Source organism: Macaca nemestrina, chromosome 12, assembly GCF_043159975.1.
Source record: "Macaca nemestrina isolate mMacNem1 chromosome 12, mMacNem.hap1, whole genome shotgun sequence".
In the NCBI taxonomy this organism is placed as follows: Eukaryota; Metazoa; Chordata; class Mammalia; order Primates; family Cercopithecidae; genus Macaca; species Macaca nemestrina.
In genome coordinates this window covers 37,273,453-37,298,151 of record NC_092136.1, presented here as the reverse complement: position 1 = coordinate 37,298,151, position 24,699 = coordinate 37,273,453, and the positions used below count along the sequence as shown (strand labels likewise).

The 24,699-nt window shown below is 33.1% G+C and overlaps 1 protein-coding gene across 6 annotated transcripts in view; it reads left to right on the top strand.

Annotated features, from left to right (window-relative positions):
• Window positions 1-24,699, top strand: part of LOC105471466 (methyltransferase 15, mitochondrial 12S rRNA N4-cytidine) — a 258,987-nt gene that overhangs the window by 83,007 nt on the left and 151,281 nt on the right. For 4 of the 6 annotated variants that reach the window (XM_071074945.1, XM_071074942.1, XM_071074940.1 and 1 more), the window contains exon 4: window positions 12,981-13,079. The exons of the other annotated variants lie outside the window; for them this stretch is intronic. In XM_071074945.1, coding sequence (XP_070931046.1) covers window positions 12,981-13,079 — 99 coding nt within the window. The remainder of the gene's footprint in view (window positions 1-12,980; window positions 13,080-24,699) is intronic. 6 annotated transcript variants of the gene reach the window in all.

Sequence of the window (24,699 nt, the reverse complement as noted above, 5' to 3'; positions counted from 1 at the left end):
GCATTTTAAAAAATTATAAGGTTACTGTTTTATATAGAGTCTTTAACTGCTTTCTAATTTTGAAGTCAATTTACAGTGGTCCCTTAAGTTATATTTAAACTCTGTACAACCAGGGATCATATCTTTTCTATATTTGTTTAATATAATGTGGTATAATTAGCTGTTCACTGTTTTCTGTATTAAGTTGAATCCCATTTTAAATAACTAAACACTAGAATTAAAAAGAAAGACAGCTAGATTACAGATTTTTTTTAAAACAATACTGAATTTTTCATTAGACTGATTTAGGTTCAAATCCCAGCCCTACTTCCTTAAAAGCTTGGGCAGATTGCTTGGTTGAACCTTGGTTACTGTGCCTGTGCTTATAAGTTATTATTACTGTTTTTTTTTTTATTATTATACTTTAAGTTCTAGGGTACATGAGCATAACGTGCAGGTTTGTTACATATGTATACTTGTGCCATGTTGGTGGTCTGCACCCATCAACTCGTCAACACCCATCAACTCGTCATTTAGATGGATAGTAAAAGTTATCTTTTAGAATAGACTAAATATATACAAATAGTCTTCAAAAGTTATTAGCATATTATAACTGTCAAACAATTAGTAGCTGTCATCATCAATTTTATCATTGATAGTTCAGGATCAACTTGTTTGCGGTGAAACAACAGAAATGTATTGATTGTTCTTTAATCTACTTAGAAGTAAAATAATGGATCGATTGTTACCCTTTGATGGTTTTAGGTTTTAAATTGTTTTATATTTTAAAGTCCCGGCCAAAGCAAAGTGAATTATTCTAATTCACTTAGAATATTTATTTATTCTAAATGTAAAATGTCAAGTCAGATATTAATTTACTGAAATTTTATTGTGCTGAATGAAGAATTAATGATATAATGATAATGAACAAATGTTTTAAAAAATTGACTCATGCCCACATGTTCACTTACTAGCTTATAATATTTTAATTTTTCAAGAGTAATTGTTATTTAGAATGTTATTTATTTATTCACTTAATAAATATTTTTAGAGCTTTCATCATGTTTCAGGTCTTGTTTGCAGCTCTGAAGATGTAACAGTTAACATGAAAATGTCTGTGTTTTTGTGGTTTCTGATCTATTTGGGGAGATGTAATATAAATATATAACTATACACACGTATCTAATATATATATACGTATTTTTAAAAATATAGGTGTGCATTCATTTTTATAAATATATAGTGGAATCAAGAGTCCTGTTTTAGCCATGTTAAGTTTTAGATACGTAATGGAAATCCAAGTAGAGATATGTTAAATATGGTATTTTTGGATTTGGGGGTGTCTAACGAACAAATGAAAGGTTAGGCGATAAAAATTATTTAAAGCTATGACCATGAAAGACAGTAATTCAGGGAACAAATTGTCCACTATAATAAATGCCATGGTCAAGTAAGATAAGAACTATATTTTGCCTAAATAGAAGTCATTGATGATTTTATAAGATGTTTCAGGGAAGTGATTGAGTTTGAAAAGTTGATTAGAATGAAAGAATATTATAAGAACAGCAAGTATAGCCAACATATATCATGGGATTTTGTGTATTATCAATATTTGCAAAATATTTTAGAGTCAACAAAAAATGATATATGTCTTTAGAATTTTTTTGTCTATTTCTTAATAATCTTTCTTTACAGCATTATTTATGATTTGTTTGGAGGGCTAATTTTATAACTTTGAATTTTATAGTTACAATAAAAGTTATTTTACTGGTTAACCCCTTGGGATAAAAATAAGTTATTTCATAAAGCTTAACTTGACTTAATTATAAATAACTATAAATGCCTAGTTTTTCATCATATACAAAAATATATATTACTGTGTTATAGATGAAAATATCAACTGTTAAAGTGAGAAGGACGTTTTACAAACTTGATCATATTTAGCTTGATAATAACACTATATTAAATTTTTGTTAAAATAATACATGTTTCTTTAATAATTGCCTTTTAATTTTACCAGCCAATATTGTAATATAACATTGTTTTTAAAAAGAGGGTGCTGTGGTTAAGTAAGTTAATCTGTGTTCATAATATGTCTGTTAATAGCAAGAGGATTCCTTGGATAGCATAGGATAGTGAATCCTGTGAAGATACGCACATATGGGTTAATCTTTATTTTTGAACTAAATCACTTTCAAACACATCCCTTCATTTCCTTAATCAGATAATGTAAAATAACTACAGTGTTAATATACTTGTAAAGAAACTTCTTAAAAATATAAAAGCCATGTTTTTCTTCATGAGCTTGATTAAACTGGAATAACCTTAAACAAATCTTTCCTAGAAACTTCTTAGAAGTAAATAATAGAAAGCTTCAAATTTCTGTGAGATATGATAGCTATTTAAAATTAAAAATTAGTAAATGTAAAATTAACTAAATTTATCCAGAAATCCAGAGGTTGTTCTGAACAAAAGTAGGTGAGTTTGATAATTATCCCAGTGTTATGGCCTTCATTGACTAAATAAATAAATCACTTCTTTGAGTATCTTTGTTGTTAAGTTGCTAGAGATTTTTAGAGTGTTTGAAAATTCATCACTCATGAAGTGCTTAAATTCAGTAGTAAGATTGTACATTGGCATACCATATAGCTTTTAAAATGGATGAGGTAGACCTGGTAGGGGAGGTATGTGATATTAATAATGTATAACTCAGGGTCATTAAGGAGGACTGAAAAAGGGAAAGCATATTGGACAGTACCTGGTACATAAGAACAAAATAAATGTTTGCTCTTTTTTTTTTTTAAACATGGACCGATGTCCATCTTGTATTAAAAGAATAGAAACATAGGCACCATATACTTGCAACACTAGACATATAGTATAATTTTGTTTTGTTATCTTTATTGGGAAAAATATATGTATGCATATTTGAATATATTTATGTTTGCTCATGTATAGAACAAGGTATGAAAAAGAAGCACATCTAAGTTTATATTGGTAGGCTGGATGGAGGAGATAAAAATTATAATGAACTTTTCATTGTTATTCATTATTTGAAATGTTGCAAATGGTAACAACAAAAAGTATTTTGTAATCTCAAAAGAAAATCATTGTATTTTTAAGAAAATAAAAATTTTCCAATAAATTTTCTCAAAAATGAATTTTTATGTTCTGATATGAAAAGACCTTTAGATATTATAGTACTTGCAAATATGTTATTTAAATATGCAAGCATTGTTCTCTTGGATGTGTTTTACCACTAGCCATGTACTCTTAGAGGTTTCCCTCAACCCTGGCTCATGGCCAGTAGATCAGGTTGAAATTCTGTTCATTGCCTTTCTTTCCACTAGTTTTTGTGGCATTTAAAAATACAGTGAATATCACATTACAAAATTTTATCCAATTAGCTATTTAAATGGAAAGACATTCAGGACATATCATAGTTGAACCAGCCTATTTCTGACATTTGGTTCACCAAACTGTACATGAATCACATATATTATTTGAAAAAAACTCAGACATATCAAAAAGATATTTTAATACTCCGAGAAAGTCTTAAACCAAGGCATATCTATAGTATTACATTTGTTGTAATTCTTAACAACATTCTTAGCTATTTCTGAAAATTATGAAATAAGAATAGCTTAGCTATTCTTAGCTATTTCTGAAAATTATGAAATAGCTTTCACCTTTTATTTGGATGTTTAAGAATGTAAAATGTCAAGTCAGATATTATTAATTTACTGAAATTTTATTGCTCTGAATGAAGAATTAATGATGTAATGATAATGAACAAATGTTTTAAAAAATTGACTCATGCCCACATGTTTACTTAATAGCTTATAATATTTCAATATTTTTAACAGTAAGTAATTGTTGAATCTAAGTACTGAAGAAACAGGAAGGTATGTACTATCATTCAAAAATTGATATATATATTATCACTTTCAAAGCTAATGTTAGAACTCACCTGGAGTCATAATCAGCTGCCTAGTTTTAGAGTTTTGTTGCCCTGTGTACACTCATTTAGCTAAACTATACCTTTTGGAACATCTTTGGTAGCATAGTTTTTATTATTATTTCCCCAAAGCCAATGTAAATGGTATAAGTATAGATGCCAATTCTTCTGTTCTCTTCTTATACTGGAAAATGTTATTACAAACTCCTTTATGTGTAACATAATAATGTTTATTTCCTAAAGGAAACTGTGATTATTCATTTAAATGGTGGCCTAAAAATATGTAAGCCTCTTTCTTAGTAATCCATTCATCCTAGGTAACTTTTAATGTTTACATTTGTAAAATATCATTTACCATAATGTGTTCAATGTATAATGTAGGTATGTAGCTTTTTTTATTTTGTTTTATTTTCTAGAACACATTTGAACTTGCAATGAAGCAAAAACATATAATATTATAAACTGAGTGAAATACTTTGCCAATAAATATATTGTTGAATTTTCATTTCCTTTAGAAGCCCACAAGAAATGTTAAATAGTGTTAATTCACAGTTCCATGATGCATTTCTTTCTTTAACATACTGTTTTGAAATTTGGGCATATAAAAATTGCTGCAAAGTCACTACTAATTTGAACTACAAAATGAGGTTTTTGTGTGTTAAATGTAATGACATTCTGTCTTGTGTATCTTTGTTTTTTTATTTCCCAAAGAATGGAACGAAGCCTACAGAATGTTACAATAGATAAATATAGGATTATGGCTAAAGTCAATATCAAATATTATTTTTGAAATTAGATACCATGAAATACTGCCAAGGATTTTAGCTAAAGCACTAATTGGAATAATGTAGTTTTGTTTACAAGCTCTATGTAGCATTTTTTTAAATGCCTACTTTGACAAATGTAAACAAATCTGAATTTATCAGAGTCTCAATTAACCATGGAGCAAGTGGTAGTAAATAACACAGGCCAGTTTAAAACCCTCTTGACTCTGAGTACTTTATCAGTTGAAATGTACAACTGGTGAATAGTTACAAGAGTAAGCTTTCATGAGTGAATCATGTCCATTTGACGATTCCCTGTGGTGATTAGTTAGCCAATGCAGTCAATCTCACATTTTGTAAAATTTCACTACGATGCCACACAAGAATATTTTATAATTTGTTCAAATAACATTGTAATCGAAATTTCAACAAAATGAAGGAAGCAAATTGATCACAATCAGCTGGGTTTTCATTGTGACAGTACTTAGTTATGAAGCCATTACTACAAAATTCACTGAAACAGATTTCATATATATTTGCAATGCTATTGATTTATAATTTCTTTTTTTCAGGGCTCCTGCTAGAGTTCCATAGAGTGCTCTGTATTTTGAGTTAATGCTATTGATCTGCTTTTAAGTGGTGATTATATTTTATTGACTACTTTAATTTTTTCTTGATCAATAGTTGTTCAAAAGTTGATTTAGTGCTGTTTATTAGTAATGGTTTTAAGGTCACTTCTCATAAAGAGAAATCTTTGACTTCTAAGTTCTTTTAATCTTCTCTTGCCTGTGACTATAACCATTTATTTAGAGAGGGGAAATATGTGGTGTCTTTTTGCATTTAGAATATAGATAAAATTCCTTGCAATAACAAAGAGAATTTATATTTTTATAAATAATGAATAAAGGTCAACTATAATTTTCAGAAATTGTAGGCAGAATCATCATTTCAAACATTTGTTAACTTTTTGTCTACTCTTTGGATGTAATATTTACTTCACATGGTGTTAAGTTAAATGAGTTATTTCAAGGCTATGTAACTCTATTAAGAGTGCAAAGAAGATCTTTTTTTTTTTTTTTCTTTTTTTTTTTTTTTGAGACAGAGTCTTGCTCTGTAGCCCAGGCTGGAGTGCAGTGGCCGGATCTCAGCGCACTGCAAGCTCCGCCTCCCGGGTTCACGCCATTCTCCTGCCTCAGCCTCCCGAGTAGCTGGGACTACAGGCGCCCGCCACCGCGCCCGGCTAGTTTTTTGTATTTTTTAGTAGAGACGGGGTTCCACCATGTTAGCCAGGATGGTCTAGATCTCCTGACCTCGTGATCCGCCCGTCTCGGCCTCCCAAAGTGCCGGGATTATAGGCTTGAGCCACCGCGCCCGGCCAAGAAGATCTTTCTTAATTTATATTCAGACATGTTTTTATCTTATTTTTGAATTATGTTACAATTACAGATTATTTGAATGTGAAGAGATTGTCGTTTTGAAACTCCTGGCCTTATTGTTGAGAAAATTAAGGTATAAACTTTACCTTCAGGCAAGATAAATGACTTGCCTGAAGTCAGGTAGCCATATTATTAAATAAAGAGCTTAGTATGATGCTTATATATGAAGTGTTTAATAATTATCTACTTAATTAGAAATGTATCAAAACATAGGTAAAGTATAATGATAGATGAGGGAGACAATGTTAACTTAGAATTATAAATTAATACAAATTAAAATATTAGCAAAATCTTTTAAAAACATTTGTAATCATGGAATAAGGCAGTATTTTATGTACTTTATGTACTTAGCTCATTTGCTTAAGGTACAACTTGTTCAACCAAAGTAACATGTGTAGACTGGCACTGATGAGCATTATCCTAGGTTTCACTTACATTATACTGTGTAATGAAGTTACAACACCAAACCTACTAATAACTTTGCTTGATAGCAGGGAGATACTGTGTATCTCCCAGAAGGCAAGTGATACTTATTTCATATGATTATTAGAAGGTTTGTATTTTACAGTTATCCCTTTTTTATAAATTGTTTTTTAGAATGGAACTAGCATGAATGATTTTGCAATATCCCATAGAATTTCAATATTGATGACAGTACTTTTACTTAAAATTTTGTCTGAAATTTAAAACCAGATATTAACTATATATAAACTGAAGTTTGTGAAAGTTTTTTTTTTCTTATAATGTCTTTATCTGATTAGAGTATCAAGGTAATTTAAATTGCCCTTTCTTCTTGTTTTTACAGCTTTTTGTACTTTGGGATGTTCTTGAGAATTTAATAGTCAACTAAAATTGGAAGACTTAGAAAAATCCTGAAATAGAAGTTGAAGGGATTAAAATAAAAAATCTGAGTTTTATTTATGCTTTATATAAATGTAAAGAAATCTACCTTTTAAGGGTTGCATCTTCCAGAAAGTTTTTTTTCAGTACAACATTTAGTCAATGACAGTATCTTTTCAATTTAAAAAATCTTTATATAAAACTGTACATGGATATAAATCTGTTGTATTTTTTCAGGTTCTATAGTTAGTAATATAGTGTCTAATTATGAACTCCAAGCATCATAAGCAAGTGGTGATATATTATAGATGAGTTCTTTTGGCACAGAAATATTTTAAGAAGTAACCAAAACTTCAAGTCTGATATTAGTTAAACTCCTGAAAGGCAAAGTTGATTTATTTTTAAGCTTATTGTGAAAACTAATAGAAAAGAGCTTAGAATTGTGTTCTGACAGTAAAATTCCTAAAATAATTAACAGAAAGTACTAGTTGTTTCTGCCTAATTTTCCCCCTTTAGCAAAGGTAATAAGAATTTTCTTAAACTGAGGTTAATATTTTAATAATTATTATTTTTCATCAGCCTGTTCCTGACCTCTGTTTGGTATACTCAGTGTTTATGTATTTAAAGCCTTTTTAAAATAATGATTAACCAGATAATCTCAAGTTATTTGAGTTACTATGTTTTATATCAAACATAGGCAACTAAAGTTTCTTCTGTGTCTATCTGTATGTCTTCTCCTGATGAGGTTTTCATTCTGAGATCATGTCTTTCATATCTTGTGGTATCTTCTCCTAAGACTATGTCATATAATACTTGGTAGTTTGCATTATGAATACAGAAATAATATTGTCTGACAATAAATGATAACACATTCTGCAATATACAACTTGATGTATCAAAAAGATTTCCAGGCTTTAAGTGAATATCTACTTATTTTGGAATCATATTTATTGCAACAATTCCAAAATAATTAATCATTGATTTTGAATGTTGAACCAGCCTTGCATTCCTGGGATTAGCCCCATTGGCCACAATGTAGTATTCCTTTTATATATTAATGCATTTGAGTTGCTTTTTTTTTTTTTTTGCAGATTTTTACATCTATGTTCTGTGAAGGTTATTGATCTGTAATTTTCTTATAATTTGTTGGACTGTGTATCAGAGTAATGCTGATCCCAAACAATGAATTGGGAAATATTCACTCCTCTACTATTTCTTTGAAGAGACTTTTGTAATAGTGGTTATACTTCTTCATTAAATCTTAGAATTTATAGAATTCACTGGTGAAGCTATCTGGAACTGGACTTTCCTTTGTTAGGTGGTTTTTAACCATCAACTCAATTTTAAAAATAGATATAGAGCTTTTTAGGGTATCTCAATAGTAGAGGCCACTAATGTTATTAAATGCCCTATAATCCACAGGACAGCCTTTGATATTTGATAACAAAGAATTATCTGGCCCCAAATGTCAAAGGTGCCAAGACTGAGAAATCCCAGATTAGCTGTTTCTTCTCTGAGTAGATTTTGATAATTTGTGTTTTACAAGGAATTTGTTCACTTCTGCTAAGTTGTTGACTTTATGTGTGTAGACTTTTTCATAGTATTCCATTATTCTCCTTTTATTATCTGTACAATCTTAGTACTTTATCTTTTACTTATGTGTGCTTATAATTAAAATCTTAGGCTTTCAGCATTACTATAAGAAGACCAAACTTTTAGACTAATTACTAAATTATACTGGATTTTAAGCCATTCTATCTCAGGAGAACACAACACTATACTTCTCATTGAATTTAAAAGTTTTCCTTCCATGACTCTAAATTCTTTTTTATATTTTATTTTTTTTTTGAGACGGAGTCTCGCTCTGTCACCCAGGCTGGAGTGCAGTGGCGCAATCTCGGCTCACTGCAAACTCCGCCTCCCGGGTTCACGCCGTTCTCCTGCCTCAGCCTCCCCAGTAGCTGGGACTACAGGCGCCCACCACCTCGCCCGGCTAGTTTTTTTTGGTGCATTTTTTAGTAGAGACGGGGTTTCACTGGGTTAGCCAGGATGGTCTCGATCTCCTGACGTCATGATCCGCCCGTCTCGGCCTCCCAAAGTGCTGGGATTACAGGCTTGAGCCACCGCGCCCCACCCGACTCCAAATTCTTTAAAGGATATATTTATATCAATGTTTACCTTCTGTATTAGTCAGTTCTCACACTGCTATAAAGAAATACCTGAGACTGGGTAATTTATAAAGAAAGAAGTTCCATTGGCTCACAGTTTTGGAGGCTATACAAGAAGCATGGCTGGGGAGAACTCAGGAAACTTACAGTCATAGCAGAAGGCTAAGGGCAAGCAGGCACATCTTACATCACCAGAGCAGGAGGAAGAGAGAGAAGGTGGAGGTTCTAGACAGTTTTAAACAACCAGATCTTGTAAGAACTCTATCATGAGAACATCACTAGGGGGATGGTACTAAACCATTAGAAACCACTCCCATAATACAATTGCCTTCCTCCCTCCAGGCCCCACTTCCAACACTGGGGATTACAATTCAACATGAGATTTGGGTGGGGACACAGGTCCAAACCATATCACCTTCCACCCCCATTCCATAATTGATTATATACTGTTAGAACTGTGATCTCAACAAATTGACATCTCCAAAGGTTTATCTCTATATACTGAAAATCATATCATTAGCTATTTTCAGGATGACTGAGAAAAAATAAATCCAATATAAAAAATTGCTATAACTATATCTCCTGTTCAAGTTTTTATGTTTCATTTCATTCAAATTATATCACTCCCCTTGGCACTAGATCTCTAAAGAATATTGGCTGTAAATTAAAGTCCAGACTCTTTAGTTTGACATTTAAATCCTACACATTAATTATCCCTAATGTATTCTTTCTATTTTTCTATTGTAAGGTTGTTTCCTACTTGAATCTTTTTCCTTAGGGTTATGTATTTCATTCAAGGTTGCCCACAATACCGGTTTGCAATCCTTTTATGTTTTATTTGATTCCTTTTCCCAATCTCCAAAATAGCTCTGTCCGTTAACTTACTGCATAGTGCCCTATTTCAGTGACTTTACTTCCTTTGATGGTTTTTCTTTTCTCTCTCTCTCTCTCTCTCTCTCTCGTGACCAAGCATGATGACATATGTAGATGAGTTTAACTTCATAGAGACAAATACATTTTTTAATAAGGAAAATATATCTTTGTTGAAAAAGAAAAAATAAAAGATTACTTTATTTTTAAATTTTTTGACCACTGTCAGAAAGAAAGATTAAAAAAAAATTATTTCACTAGCTTTAGGGGTACAAGTGGTTTTTGTCTATGTGGATGAATTGTATAGTGGTGAAGTCTCAGAGTTTAGTGTACCCATCACCCAGGTAGTGTACCTTGTGCCCCAGTAGGTTTTTTTTTCAACCCTCACCGCCCTCCTAACCTCTGTCTGCTGAGTTTCCAGTGTTTGTTATACCACTCTGTCTGCCTTTATGCACCCATAGCTTATCTCCCTTTATAAGAGAGAACATGGAGTATTTGGTTTTCCATTCCGCAGTTACTTTACTTAGAATAATGGTCTCCAGTTCCATCCAAGTTGCTGCAAAAGACATCTTTTCTTCATTTTTTTGGTTGAGTGGTGTATATACCACATTTTCTTTATCCACTCTTTGGTTGATGAGCGTTTAAGTTGATTCCATATCTTTGCAATTGTGAATTGTATTGCAATAAACATATACATGTAGGTATCCTTTTTGTGGGTATTGTTTTGATACAATGACTTCTTTTCCTTTAGGTAGATACCCAGTGTTAGGATTGCTGCATTGAATGATAGATCTACTTTTACTTCTTTGAGAAATCTCCATACTGTTTTCCATAGGGGTTATACTAATTTACATTTCTACCAGCAGTGTGTAAGTTTTCCCTTTTCCACACATTCACACTAGCATCTATTGTTTTTTGACTTTATAGTAATGCTATTCTGGCTGAGGTAAGGTGGTATCTCATTGTGATTTTAATTTGCATTTCCTTGATGATTAGTGATGTTGAGCATTTTTTTCTATGTTTTTTGCCCATTTGTATATCTTCTTTTGAGAAATAATCTATTCATGATATTTGGCTGCTTTTTAATGGGATTTTTTTTTCTTGCCGATTTGTTTGAGTTCTATGTGGAATCTGGATGTTATTCCTTTGTTGGATGCATAGTTTGCACATATTTTCTCTCATTCTGTAGGTTGTCTATTTGCTCTGATGATTTTTTCTTTTGCTGTGCAGAAGCATTTTAGTTTAGTTAGGTCTCATTTATTTATTTTTGCTTTTGTTGCATTTACTTTTGGATTCTTCGGTATAAATTCTTTGCCTAGGCTGATGTCCAGAGGAATTTTTCTTAGGTTTTCTTCTAGAATTTTTATGGTTTCAGGTCTTAGATTTAAGTCTTGAATCTATCTTGAGTTGATTTGAAATGAAATAGGGATCCAGTTTCATTTTTCAACATGTGGCTATCCAATTTTCACAACACCATTTCTTGAATAGGGTGTCCCTTTCCCCAGTTTATGTTTTGTCTGCTTAGTTGAAGATCAGTTGGTTGTTAAATACTTGGCCTGACATCCGGGTTCTCTATTCTGTTCCAGTGGTCTGTGTTTCTACTTTTACACCAATATCATGCTGTTTTGGTTACTGTAGCCTTATAATATAATTGAAATTCAAGTAATGTGTTGCCTCTAAATATGTTCTTTTTGTTTAGGATTGCTTTGACAATTCGGGCTCTTTATTGGCTCCATATGAATTTTAGGATTGTTTTTTCTAATTCTATGATGAATGACATTAGTATTTTGATAGCAGTTGCATTTATATATAGATTGCTTTGGGCAATATGGTCATGTTCATGATATTGATTCTTCCAATCCATGAATGTAGGATGTATTTCCATTTGTTTGTGTCATCTATGATTTCTTTCAGCAGTGTTTTGTAGTTCACTTTGTAGAGATATTTCACCTCCTTGGTTAATATATTATTAAGTTTCTTTGTTTTTGTTTTTTTGTAGCTGTTATAAAAGGGATTGAGTTCTTCATTTAATTCTCAGCTTATTGACATACAGCTGTGCTGCTGATGTATATACATTGATTTTGTAACCTGAGACTTTACCAAATTCATTTATCAAATCTAGGGGTCTTTTGAAGGATACTTTAGGTTTTTCTGTGTATAAGATCATATCATTGGCAAACAGAAACAGTTTGACTACCTCCTAAGAAAGACTTTTTTTTTTTTTAAAAGGAGAAAACTGACATGAGAACAAACAATTTTACTGTTAAAGTAATTAATTGATCTTTGTATGAATATTACTTCATTTAAGTCAACTGGCCACTTTGAAATTGTATAAAGTCTTTCTGGTCAGTAAAAAATTGAGATATTTCAAATGCCTGTTTCTAGTAATAAGTCAGAGTACTAATGTAGTTAAATTGGCCTATAGTTCAATTCATTGTCCCTCCATGGAGTTGTTTACAAATTCCAAACTATGATTAGTGGTGTGATGAAATTTTATAAAATCTTTTAAGTATTAGTATCTGAGAAAGAAAAGCAATAATATTTACATTTTGAAAATATAGTTTTAAAAAGCATTTAAAAGATCATCTGTTTTTTTTTTTTTTTCAATTTGGGCTTAAATGAAAGTTAATTCACAGTTGTTTTCTTAGTTTTAAGAAATGCAGCATAGTTGGACTAATTTTGCCATAGTGCATACAATGGTAATTTTTATTGAATTTTAAGTTCTTCAAAATTTCTCCTGCTGGAAATGTGTTATCAAGAGTCTGCTTTTTAAAAAACCTTCTGCCAACCAAAGGTTCTATTACTGTTTATTCAAATTCAGAAACCATAAAATATATTTTGTATTGCTAAATTACTTTAGGATTTAGATAAAATTTTTTGGAATTTAGGCCTTTGTGAATAATTATTTTCTTGATTAAAATCCATGTAATAATATTATTTATTTATATGACACTACTTTTTTCAGATTTCCTTCATGTGTATTGTCTTATTTGCATATCCCAATAACCTGGTGATGTGGACTAGGATGGTCCATTTACACACGAGGAAACTGAGACTCAGAGAAGTTAAGTAACTTGCCTAACAAGGATTTCCTGGTGGTATAATGTACCCTGTTCTCTGTCTGAAACTTGTGCTATCTGAAGTCACATGTTTAAATATTGTCAGGAATATGTAAGTTTCTATTTCTCCCTGCAATATGCACATATGTGCGTATACATAATTACACATGCATAAGCATGTTCATATACATGCATGCTTGCACATGCACGCATAGACGCTCTGAGTTGTACACCAACACTTGTATGTATTGATTTGCTTTGATTTGTGTAAAATTAATGTTACTTGGAGGCCAAATCATAGAAAATCTTACCATCATTCATTTTAATTTAATTATTGCTTATGAGAAGAATTTAATTATTAGAACCATGTTGAAACTGCCATCCCTCAAATGACTTGTGCCAAAAAAAATTTTTTTGAAAAGAGCATTTGCTGAACACATTGACCAAAGAACTCAGTATTTCTTTGTTTTCACATTGTTTTTCCAAATGCTATAAACAATCTACATATTTAATAATTCTTAAAAGAAAGTACCTCTCCAGCATTCTTAGTAGTTAGTATGTTCATTGGCATTTGTCCAGTATGGGTTATGTGAATTTCTTGATAATGTAGATAAAAACTGTTTGTCTTTTTAAAAAAGATGCGGACAGATTGGCATTTTCTCAGACAGAGACCTCTGTGAAATTAGATTTTTGAGATTAGCTACTTGTGTTAGTTCAGCCTTTCTATCTGCAGGTAGATTAAGTGACAGTTTTGTTGTACGTGACTTGGACTATGATTAAATACATCCTATGTTACACGTAAGAGTGAAAGCTATTCACCACAAAGAATGATAAATACTCCAATTATTTAATATAATTGAAGGACATACTTTAAAATAAGAGAAAATAAATTTTACTTTTATGACAAGTAAAGATTTATTTTGGGAATAGGAAAGGATTTAAGCTACAGGAGGAAACATTTGCAGAATTAGGCAGAATGAGTCATCATAGTAACACCAATACTTCTGATAAAATGGGAAAAGGTATAAATTTATTGCAATGCATTAATTGTTTTGTTTGTGGTAAAACTTTTATTTGCTTCTGAGAGTTTTTTCTCTTTTGTATAAGCCCATATAATAGTTACCAATAAAACAAAGTAAGTGTTAGCAGACAGATACTTGACAGAGCTTCACAAGACAATAATAAATCAAGGGGTTTGGTAGGAGAAATGTTTGTTAAAAAATGTTAGCTAACTATAAGGTTGGACTTCTGTATTTACAGTTACATGTTCTAATTTATTTCAGGTCTGACAAATGTATCAAATGTGATAGATGTCTAGTTGTGGACATGTTAGACAAAAAACATGTAAAGCCTTAGAGAAGTCAGTGATAGACATGAAATCTTTGCCCATGCCTATGTCCTGAATGGTACTACCTAGGTTTTCCTCTAGGATTTTTATGGTATTAGGTCTAACAATTAAGTCTCTAATCCATCTTGAATTAATTTTCGTATAAGGAGTAAGGAAAGGATCCAGTTTCAGCTTTCTACTTATGGCTAGCCAATTTTCCCAGCACCATTTAATAGGGAATCCTTTCCCCATTTCTTGTTCCTCTCAGGTTTGTCAAAGATCAGATGGCTGTAGATGTGTGGTATTATTTCTGAGGACTCTGTTCTGTTCCATTGGTCTATATCTCTGTTTTGGTACCAGTACCATGCTGTTTTGGTTACTGTAGCCTTGTAGTATAGTTTGAAGTCAGGTAGCGTGATGCCTCCAGCTTTGTTCTTTTGACTTAGGATTGTCTTGGAGATGCGGGCTCTTTTTTGGTTCCATATGAACTTTAAAGCAGTTTTTTCCAATTCTGTGAAGAAACTCATTGGTAGCTTGATGGGGATGGCATTGAATCTATAAATTACCTTGGGCAGTATGGCCATTTTCACGATATTGATTCTTCCTATCCATGAGCATGGTATGTTCTTCCATTTGTTTGTGTCCTCTTTGATTTCACTGAGCAGTGGTTTGTAGTTCTCCTTGAAGAGGTCCTTTACATCCCTTGTAAGTTGGATTCCTAGGTATTTGATTCTCTTTGAAGCAATTGTGAATGGAAGTTCATTCCTGATTTGGCTCTCTGTTTGTCTGTTACTGGTGTATAAGAATGCTTGTGATTTTTGCACATTAATTTTGTATCCTGAGACTTTGCTGAAGTTGCTTATCAGCTTAAGGAGATTTTGGGCTGAGACAATGGGGTTTTCTAAATATACAATCATGTCATCTGCAAACAGGGACAGTTTGACTTCTTCTTTTCCTAACTGAATACCCTTGATTTCTTTCTCTTGCCTGATTGCCCTAGCCAGAACTTCCAACACTATGTTGAATAGGAGTGGTGAGAGAGGGCATCCCTGTCTTGTGCCAGTTTTCAAAGGGAATTTTTCCAGTTTTTGCCCATTCAGTATGATATTGGCTGTGGGTTTGTCATAAATAGCTCTTATTATTTTGAGGTACCTTCCATCAATACCGAATTTATTGAGCGTTTTTAGCATGAAGGGCTGTTGAATTTTGTCAAAAGCCTTTTCTGCATCAATTGAGATAATCATGTGGTTAAGCAACGGCAGCAAAAGCCAAAATTGACAAATGGGATCTCATTAAACTAAAGAGCTTCTGCACAGCAAAAGAAACTACCATCAGAGTGAACAGGCAACCTACAGAATGGGAGAAAATTTTTGCAATCTACTCATCTGACAAAGGGCTAATATCCAGAACCTACAAAGAACTCAAACAAATTTACAAGAAAAAAACAAACAACCCCATCAAAAAGTGGGCAAAGGATATGAACAGACATTTCTCAAAAGAAGACATTCATACAGCCAACAGACACATGAAAAAATGCTCATCATCACTGGCCATCAGAGAAATGCAAATCAAAACCACAATGAGATACCATCTCACACCAGTTAGAATGGCAATCATTAAAAAGTCAGGAAACAACAGGTGCTGGAGAGGATGTGGAGAAATAGGAACACTTTTACACTGTTGGTGGGATTGTAAACTAGTTCTACCATTATGGAAAACAGTATGGCGATTCCTCAAGGATCTAGAACTAGATGTACCATATGACCCAGCCATCCCATTACTGGGTATATACCCAAAGGATTATAAATTATGCTGCTATAAAGACACATGCACACGTATGTTTATTGCGGCACTATTCACAATAGCAAAGACTTGGAATCAACCCAAATGTCCATCAGTGACAAATTGGATTAAGAAAATGTGGCACATATACACCATGGAATACTATGCAGCCATAAAAAAGGATGAGTTTGAGTCCTTTGTAGGGACTTGGATGCAGCTGGAATCCATCATTCTTAGCAAACTATCACAAGAACAGAAAACCAAACACCGCATGTTCTCACTCATAGGTGGGAACTGAACAATGAGATCACTCGAACTCAGGAAGGGTAACATCACACACCGGGGCCTATCATGGGGAGGGGGGAGGGGGGAGTGATTGCATTGGGAGTTATACCTGTAACTGATGAGTTGATGGGTGCAGCACAGCAACATGGCACAAGTATACATATGTAACAAACCTGCACGTTATGCACATGTACCCTACAACTTAAAGTATAATCATAATAAATAAATTAAAAAAAAAAAAAAAGAAGTCAGTGATAGAGTCTTGAGTGATTCAGCACACAATGATAGAACAATAGCTTGTCTTAGCAATTACAAACATTTCAGGGGCATTATGAACTCTTTTTAGTGATTTTTTAAAATATCCAAATAAACTTGTCATACTAGCTCATCTCTCTCTTAACATTTACCTCACTAATTATGTCAAAGGAGTGTGCCTCTGTTGTCAAATGTGTGCCAGGTTGACCTTGTTTGGAGGTGCAATATTCCCAAAGGCTGAATCCCATGAATTGTATATATAGTGAAGGTAATTTAATTTAATTTTTTGTTTTTTACATGAATCAATGTTTTTGATTAGGATGATCTTTTAAAAGTATACTTAGAACTTGGTGTTTTTAAGCATCGTTATAAACCAACCTTCTTGATCTTACTGTGGATTAATGCTGTTATAGTTAGCCCTCTTATATTTGTAGATTTCAATTTTTCTTATATTTGTAGATTCTCTTCAAAATCTGTATCCAGCAATCCCTTCACTTCACGGTTCCAAGTTTACTATAAAGAATTATTCTATTGCCACATGAAATTCTTAAACCTCTTTAAGAGGTTTCTTTTAAAATGCCTAATTTTCTCTCTTAATATGCCTATATGTTTTAATGCTCTTAATTTTCTCTCTTCTGGAGTAAGAATTTGCTTCTTGGCTACTGTAACACTAATTGAGAGGTGGCAGCTGGGAGGGAAAAAAATGCTTATTTCTGCGTCTATCTCTAATTGTGCTATCAAGTCATGTTTTTTGAAGTAAGTGGCTACAATATACTCATCTGTAAAATGGGATTACATTATCCATCTTTCAGGTTGTTGTAAGAATTAAATTGACTTTTTTTTTTTTTTTGAGATAGAGTCTTGCTCTTGTCGCCTAGGCTGGAGTGCAATGACACGATCTCGGCTCACTGCAACCTCCTCCTCCCAGGAGCAAGCGATTCTGCTGCCCCAGCCTCCTGAGTAGCTGTTATTACAGGCACCCACCACCATGCCTGGGTAATTTTTTGTAATTTTAGTAGAGACGGGTTTTACCATGTTGGTCAGGCTGGTCTCAAACTCCTGACCTCAGGTGATCCACCTGCCTTGGCCTCCCAAAGTTGACTTTTTAAAGGGTTTATCATAGTGAGTGCTGGCGCATAGTAATTGCATAATTGTATCTGTTATCTTCCAAGTTATCCAGATGGCATGCTTTGTGATTATTTTTTATTTCACTTCTCCACTCACCACATCTAATTCATTCTACCTCTATGAAAAAGCAAAGTAGGTATTCATGCAGGTGGGCAGGAGACAGAATTGTTTTTGAAATCCGTCTCTGCCACTCATTAGCTGTACTTCAAACAATTTACTTAACTCTTCCTAAACCTCCCTTTCTTTGTAAAATAGTGATGATAATAATAGTGACTTACCTCAGAGTATAGCTTTGAGAATTACTGAATTAACTGAAAGTGTGTATGTGTGTGTTTTTATGCCTATGTATAAAATGAATGAATGGTACAGATAAAATATTTAGCATTGTGCTTGTCATAAAGCTTCCATAAATGTAACATACATAGTTGTTATTATTACTCTTCATTCCTGATGCCCATTCAGCTGTTTTTTTTCTTATCTGGGTGTTACGCTAGTGGAAGCCTTCAGGTCTTCACTATTTTCTCACACCCTACCAGCCATGTAATATTGTGAGCAGTTAAATATTTTTTTGTCCTTAAGAAATTATTTTTATCTGTATTCCTAGGTATTTTATTCTCTTTGTAATGATTGTGAATGGGAGTTCATTCATGATTTAGCTCTCTGATTGTCTGTTGTTGGTGTAAAGGAATGCTTGTGATTTTTGCACATTGATTTTGTATGCTCATACTTTGCTGAAGTTGCTTATCGCTTGAGTTATGGTGCTGGGATGATGGGGTTTTCTAAATATAAAATCATGTCATCTTCAAACAGAGACAAATTGACTTTCTCTCTTCCTACTTGAATTCCCTTTATTTCTTTCTCTTGCCTGATTGCCCTGCAGAACTTCCAATGCTATGTTGAATAGGAGTGGTGAGAGAGGGCATCCTTATCTTGTTGTCTTGTACTGGTTTTCAAAGGGAATGCTTCCAGCTTTTGCCCATTCAATATGATGTTTACTGTGGGTTTGTCATAAATAGCTGTTATTATTTTGAGATATGTTCCATTAATACATTTTATTGAGAGTTTTTAACATGAAGGGATGTTGAATTTTATCACAGGCCTTTTGTGCATCTATTGAGATAATCATGTGGTTTTTGTCACTGGTTCTGTTTATGTGATGGATTATGTTGAACCAGCCTTGCATCCCAGGGATGAAGCCAACTTCATCATGGTGGACAAGTTTTTTGATGTGCTGCTGGATTCGGTTTGCCAGTATTTTATTGAGGATTTTATCATCGATGTTCATCAGGGATATTGGCCTGAAGTTTTCTTTTTTTTTTTTTTTTTTTGAGACAGAGTCTCGCTCTGTCGCCCAGGCTGGAGTGCAGTGGCCAGATCTCAGCTCACTGCAAGCTCCGCCTCCCGGGTTTACGCCATTCTCCTGCCTCAGCCTCCCAAGTAGCTGGGACTACAGGCGCCCGCCACCTCGCCCGGCTAGTTTTTTGTATTTTTAGTAGAGACGGGGTTTCACCATGTTAGCCAGGATGGTCTCGATCTCCTGACCTTGTGATCCGCCCGTCTCGGCCTCCCAAAGTGCTGGGATTACAGGCTTGAGCCACCGCACCCGGCCTGGCCTGAAGTTTTCTTTTCTCTGCCTTGTTTTGATATCAGGGATGATGCTGGCTTCATAAAATGAGTTAGGGAGGAGTCCCAACTTTTCAATTGTTTATAATAGCTTCAGAAGGAATGGTACCAGCTCCTCTTTATACCTCTGGTAGAGTTTGACTGTGAACCCACGTGGTCTTGGGCTTCTTTTGGTTGGTAGGCTATTAATTACTGCCTCAATTTCAGAGGCAGCTGGTTTGTTCAGGGACTCGACTTCTTCCTGGTTTAGTCTTGGGAGGGTGTGTGTGTGTGTCCAGGAATTTATCCATTTCTTCTACATTTTCTAGTTTATTTGCATAGAGATGTTTATAGTATTCTCTGATGGTAGTTTGTATTTCTGTTGGATCACTATATGAGACCAGAGACCATATCTACTTTGGCCCACTGTTGTATTTCTAGTTTTTAGAACAATGCTGTGGATATATTAGGACTGTCATAATTGTTTGGGAATAAAATTTGACAAAGATGGGACAAAGCAAAAAGGGAGAGAAGACATGAGACATCTTGGCATATTTGACAATTTCACATATTCTGTATGGCTAGAAAATATGTTGTAAAATTCATTTTTGAGAGTAGTGGGAGATGATATTGGAAAGAAATGCAAAGGCTAGAATATGAAGAATATTACCCATTATGCCCAGAAGTTTAGACTCTATCCTGTAGCTTTGGAGAGCCATTGAGGGAATTTAAATGCAGATGTGACATGCTAAAATTTTATGTAAGATAGGATAGCCTGTTAACGTGTAGTAAGAAAAAGTAGAAGTGAAATTAGAGGAATTGGTATGAATTGTGGGCCTATTTCAATAGTAAAGCATGGGAATATGGAGGCCTAAATTAAACTGGGGGTGCAAGTATTCAAGATCTGGTAAAATCAACAGGATTTGGTAACCAGTTGAGTTTGGAGTATATGGGAGAATGAGAAGACAGGATGAACTGTGAGTTCTGCTTAGCATTCAAAGATCAGTTGAATTGTACCCTCCTCCAGTTTAGTCCATCTTGCCACTGACTGGAATAAATTTCTGGTTTTTGACTCCTTATGGAATGTTATGTATATCTTTCTTATATTGCTGATTTTTTTTTTTTTAACTAGGCTTATAGCTGTTTGTTTCCATGTCTAAAGTCCCTCACAAGACTGGAAGGCCTATAATGTAATATCTACCTGTTATCGTCTCTTCTATACTGAATGCTCAATAAATACACAGATTAATTAATGCCCAACATTTTTAATTACCTCCTGAAAAAAAAAATCCATACAGTTAAGCATGCGCTTCTCACATTTCAGTACTCCAAAATGAAACTAGTTGTAAATAGGTGAAGTTTAAGTGAAATTTTTTCAAAAGCACTTTAATTCTAAAAATTCAAAATTAGCAATTGCCAGAAAATATTCATAGGATGAAGTTTTAAAGTGAAGTCAGGCCATATTGTTTCCAAATTAAGATGGGAACTTACTATTAAAAATCTTCCACAGATTGAAAATGACTAATCAACATTAGGAAAATGAAATTGGAAGATCCGCCCTCATACTGTTTATGGCTAAAAATGTTTTCATGTTCAATTTTTGACAGTGTTGTTCCAGTGTGAAAATTTCAATGATTAGAATGATTGGATTGAAAAAAATAAATAATTATCTAGTCTCTGCAAGATGATCTTGGGCCAATGCCTTGATTTCTGTCAATCTCCAACTCCAGAGAGGAGTCTGAGATGAGTCTTAAAGGATATCAAATTTGAGAGATGTGAAACTATAGAGCTATGTATTCTTTAGAAAGGTGGAACAGTATGTACAGTAAAGGAATTAAACGTGCATTATTTCCATGGGTCCTGATTGCTCTAACCACCTATGAGTCTATGATTTTAAAAATCATTTTTAAATTTCAAAATCAAATTGGAATGTGTAACCTGTCAGTAAGTCAGTCCTCATCAGTAACTGTTACAGATAATAGGTGGACATTTATACCAAACCATATACAAAATAATTATCTTTCTTGGAGACTTAATTAACAGGTTTGAATTAAAAGACTTAAAAAATTAGATTGGTAGAACACTGGTTGTTTTTAACTGTATTGGAAGAATCATTGTATAGGAACAGTGTTTACCTATGTATCTTCATATTAAGAAAGAGAAAACTTTTTGAAGAAACAGTTGTTTATATTTCAATGTGATTATATAATTTCAGTGGGTAAGTTTTAGGAGATGATGTAGAAAGGACATAGGATCTACATTTTACTATTAGCTTTGCCCCAACTAGCTACCAGGTAACCTCTCCAGGCCTTGGTTTCCTCATAAGTAAAAGGAGGGGGTGGAATAGTCTGTTATGTCCCTTTGACCTGTGAAATATGGTGTCTGTGTCTGTCCATATTTGAAGAACATAGGGGATAAAATGACATTTAGTTGCATTTGATTAAAAAGAACTAGCCTATTAGTTTTCTTATTTCAAATGTAAAGGAGAGTGATCAGCAAATAAAAACATGGTGCAAAAGAGTTAAATAATAAAATTAATAACATCATTAATTAATGAATCAATTGGCAATATTAGGAATACATTGATGTTAAATGACTCTAAAAATCTTGGACATCTCGAGCTGAATTATAACTACTTTATATGGTCCTGTGGTAATGAGTCTTATATTTTGAAGAATGTTTCTAGACTCAAATGCACAAATGAAAATTGTTACCTTTAACATAGTTACCTTGGGAGACTGAGCTCCTTTATTTATATCACATTACTTAGCACCTACTGTTTTGCACTGATGCTGCCATATTAAGTTGGAGGTAAAGTTGGGGGATTGTAGAAATCAGGAATCATTTTCCTCAAATGCTGGTTTGTAATTTTTTTTACTTAATTCACTTTCATTTTGATTCTGAACCCCAATCATGTCTTACATTTTTTGTTCTTTCTTTCACTTTTGCCTTTTCTTCTTCTTTCACTCTTCAGAAAGAACAGAGAATTTAGTGTTGGCGAGACCTAGTTTAGAGTTCACTTCCCCTCACTTACTAGTAATAGGATCTTAATCAAGTCACATTTTCTCTCTGCACCTAAGTTTTCCCTTTTTTTTTTTTTTTTTTGTAAAAATGGATATAATGCCAGTTGTCTAATTCCCTCATGGAGCATTTTTTAGTGGAGTAGGAAAACATCGATGCTCGGTAAACCATAAAGCAGTATGCAGATATAGACTTTATGACTTAATAAGACAGAGAGGTGTGTGAAAGAACACAGGTTTTAAGCCCAGATTCATCTTTATTCAATTCCTGCATTTGCCACTTACTAGTTTAGTGCAGTCTTAGTTTGTGAAATGTATATATAACATCTAATGACATCTCCTTCGTGATTGTAATGATGACATAAGGTAATCTTTATAAATCTCTGTGAGATAAACGGGGGTACCTTTTATTCCCATTTATTCTTAGATGAAACAATTGAGACTTAAAGAATTCAAGTGTTTTGTTTAGGGTTATACAGGTTGTCAGTTAAATAACCAGAATAAACTTAGTATTACAATGTGAGTTTTGTTTTATGGATAAATTATATCAGGTAATTTCAAAGAAAGAGTTCCATGTATGTTTGGAGCACAAAATATACATTTGGAATATATGTATAGATGAGATCCATAGAAGGGTTACTTTGAAACATTCAGATTTATTTGTTCTTGTGCATTTCTTTGTTAACCACAAAAATTGACCAGTTGCTTTTTTTATTTGCAACTCATACAGATTTTAAACTGTGGTCTTATGTTAGTGACCTAGAGGAAGGCGAAAACTAATTGGCTCCCTTTTTAATTGTAGTGCTGGTTGGCTCATGAGGCCTAGATGTCACTATTACATGTGATGAACAATGAATACTAGAATTGTAAAAATGAGAGTTGATGGCTCCAATCACGTATTAACTCAGGACATATGGTGGGTTTTACCTCTAGTTTCACAAATTCCATTTGTCTGCTGCTTTTTGCTTTCTGTGTTACACTTAACTAGTAGTAACAGATTTTTTTTCCCCCTGTGGAAACTTTCTTGATTGTCAGTACATCTACGAGGACATAATCATGATATATTAAAAATAATCATGTAAATTATAATCACATTTTTCAGAATATTGCTAATGATGATGATTTTTCTTTAAATACTGATTGGGACTTTCTTGTCTTGGAATAAGGGTAATCATATCTAAATTGTTTTATTTAATCTACTTTTAGTTTAAATCCAGAGTTATAGCAAGGCTTGGTATTAATACCATGACAAGGAAGTAGTTTATGATTTTGCCTGGGAAAAAATTCTTCGGTTAAATTATGTTGAACTTCTTAAAATTTTTAAATTGATGTGATGTATAGTGGAAGATTTTACCAATTCATAGATGTATAAAATAAGTTACTGGCAAAGGAAATTATTTCATCTTGAGATTTAAGTGTTTCTAAAAATAAAAAGATATTGTTTAAAATGGTGAAAAATATATTTAGCCATGCTTTTTATGGTGACAGCGATAGAAGTACAAAGTTAAGTCACACTAAAACATTTGTGTTAAAAAGCAATGCTTGTACATTTTTACCACATTTACATCTTTTTCTATTTTATGTCCATCCTCTAATTTTGATCAGAAGATTTCTTCCATGTTATTCTTTTAATAGCAGGCTAACTTTTATGAGGACATGATCAGAGGATGGGACTCAGCATGGTAGATAGGAGCCAAAAAATCAAAGCATAATGGCGTGCCCAGTTTCCGATCACTGTCTCTGAAATAAGTGGAAACATTCAGAGCAGGGAAATATATTCAAATCTATGACAGGAATTTCCCTTCTTATGTACTATGCACATGAACTTTAAGAAAATTGTATGTTTATGTATTTTTAAATCTAGCCAATAGACTTATGTTATTCGTCATTGTAGTCAATATTATTAGAGTAATTGTTTTTATTTTCATAACACCAATGAAGTTTGCTGAAAGGTCCCATTAAACTAAGAGCATAACTTGAAGGGAATATGTGGAGAATGTCCTGAGTTGCAAACTAGTCACAATCAACTAACTAGTACACACATGTATTTCTTATAATCCAGGTCTGGTTTCTTGCTCAGCTGTGACATGACTTTTCTCTTTGGAGTGTGGCCAGATAGCCAAGAAATAGATTCAGATTCAATTAACCATACTGTATATCTGGAATAAGCCAAGTATTGAGTGATATGTACTCAAGTACATCCTATCCTGTTGTCCTGGCAAAATT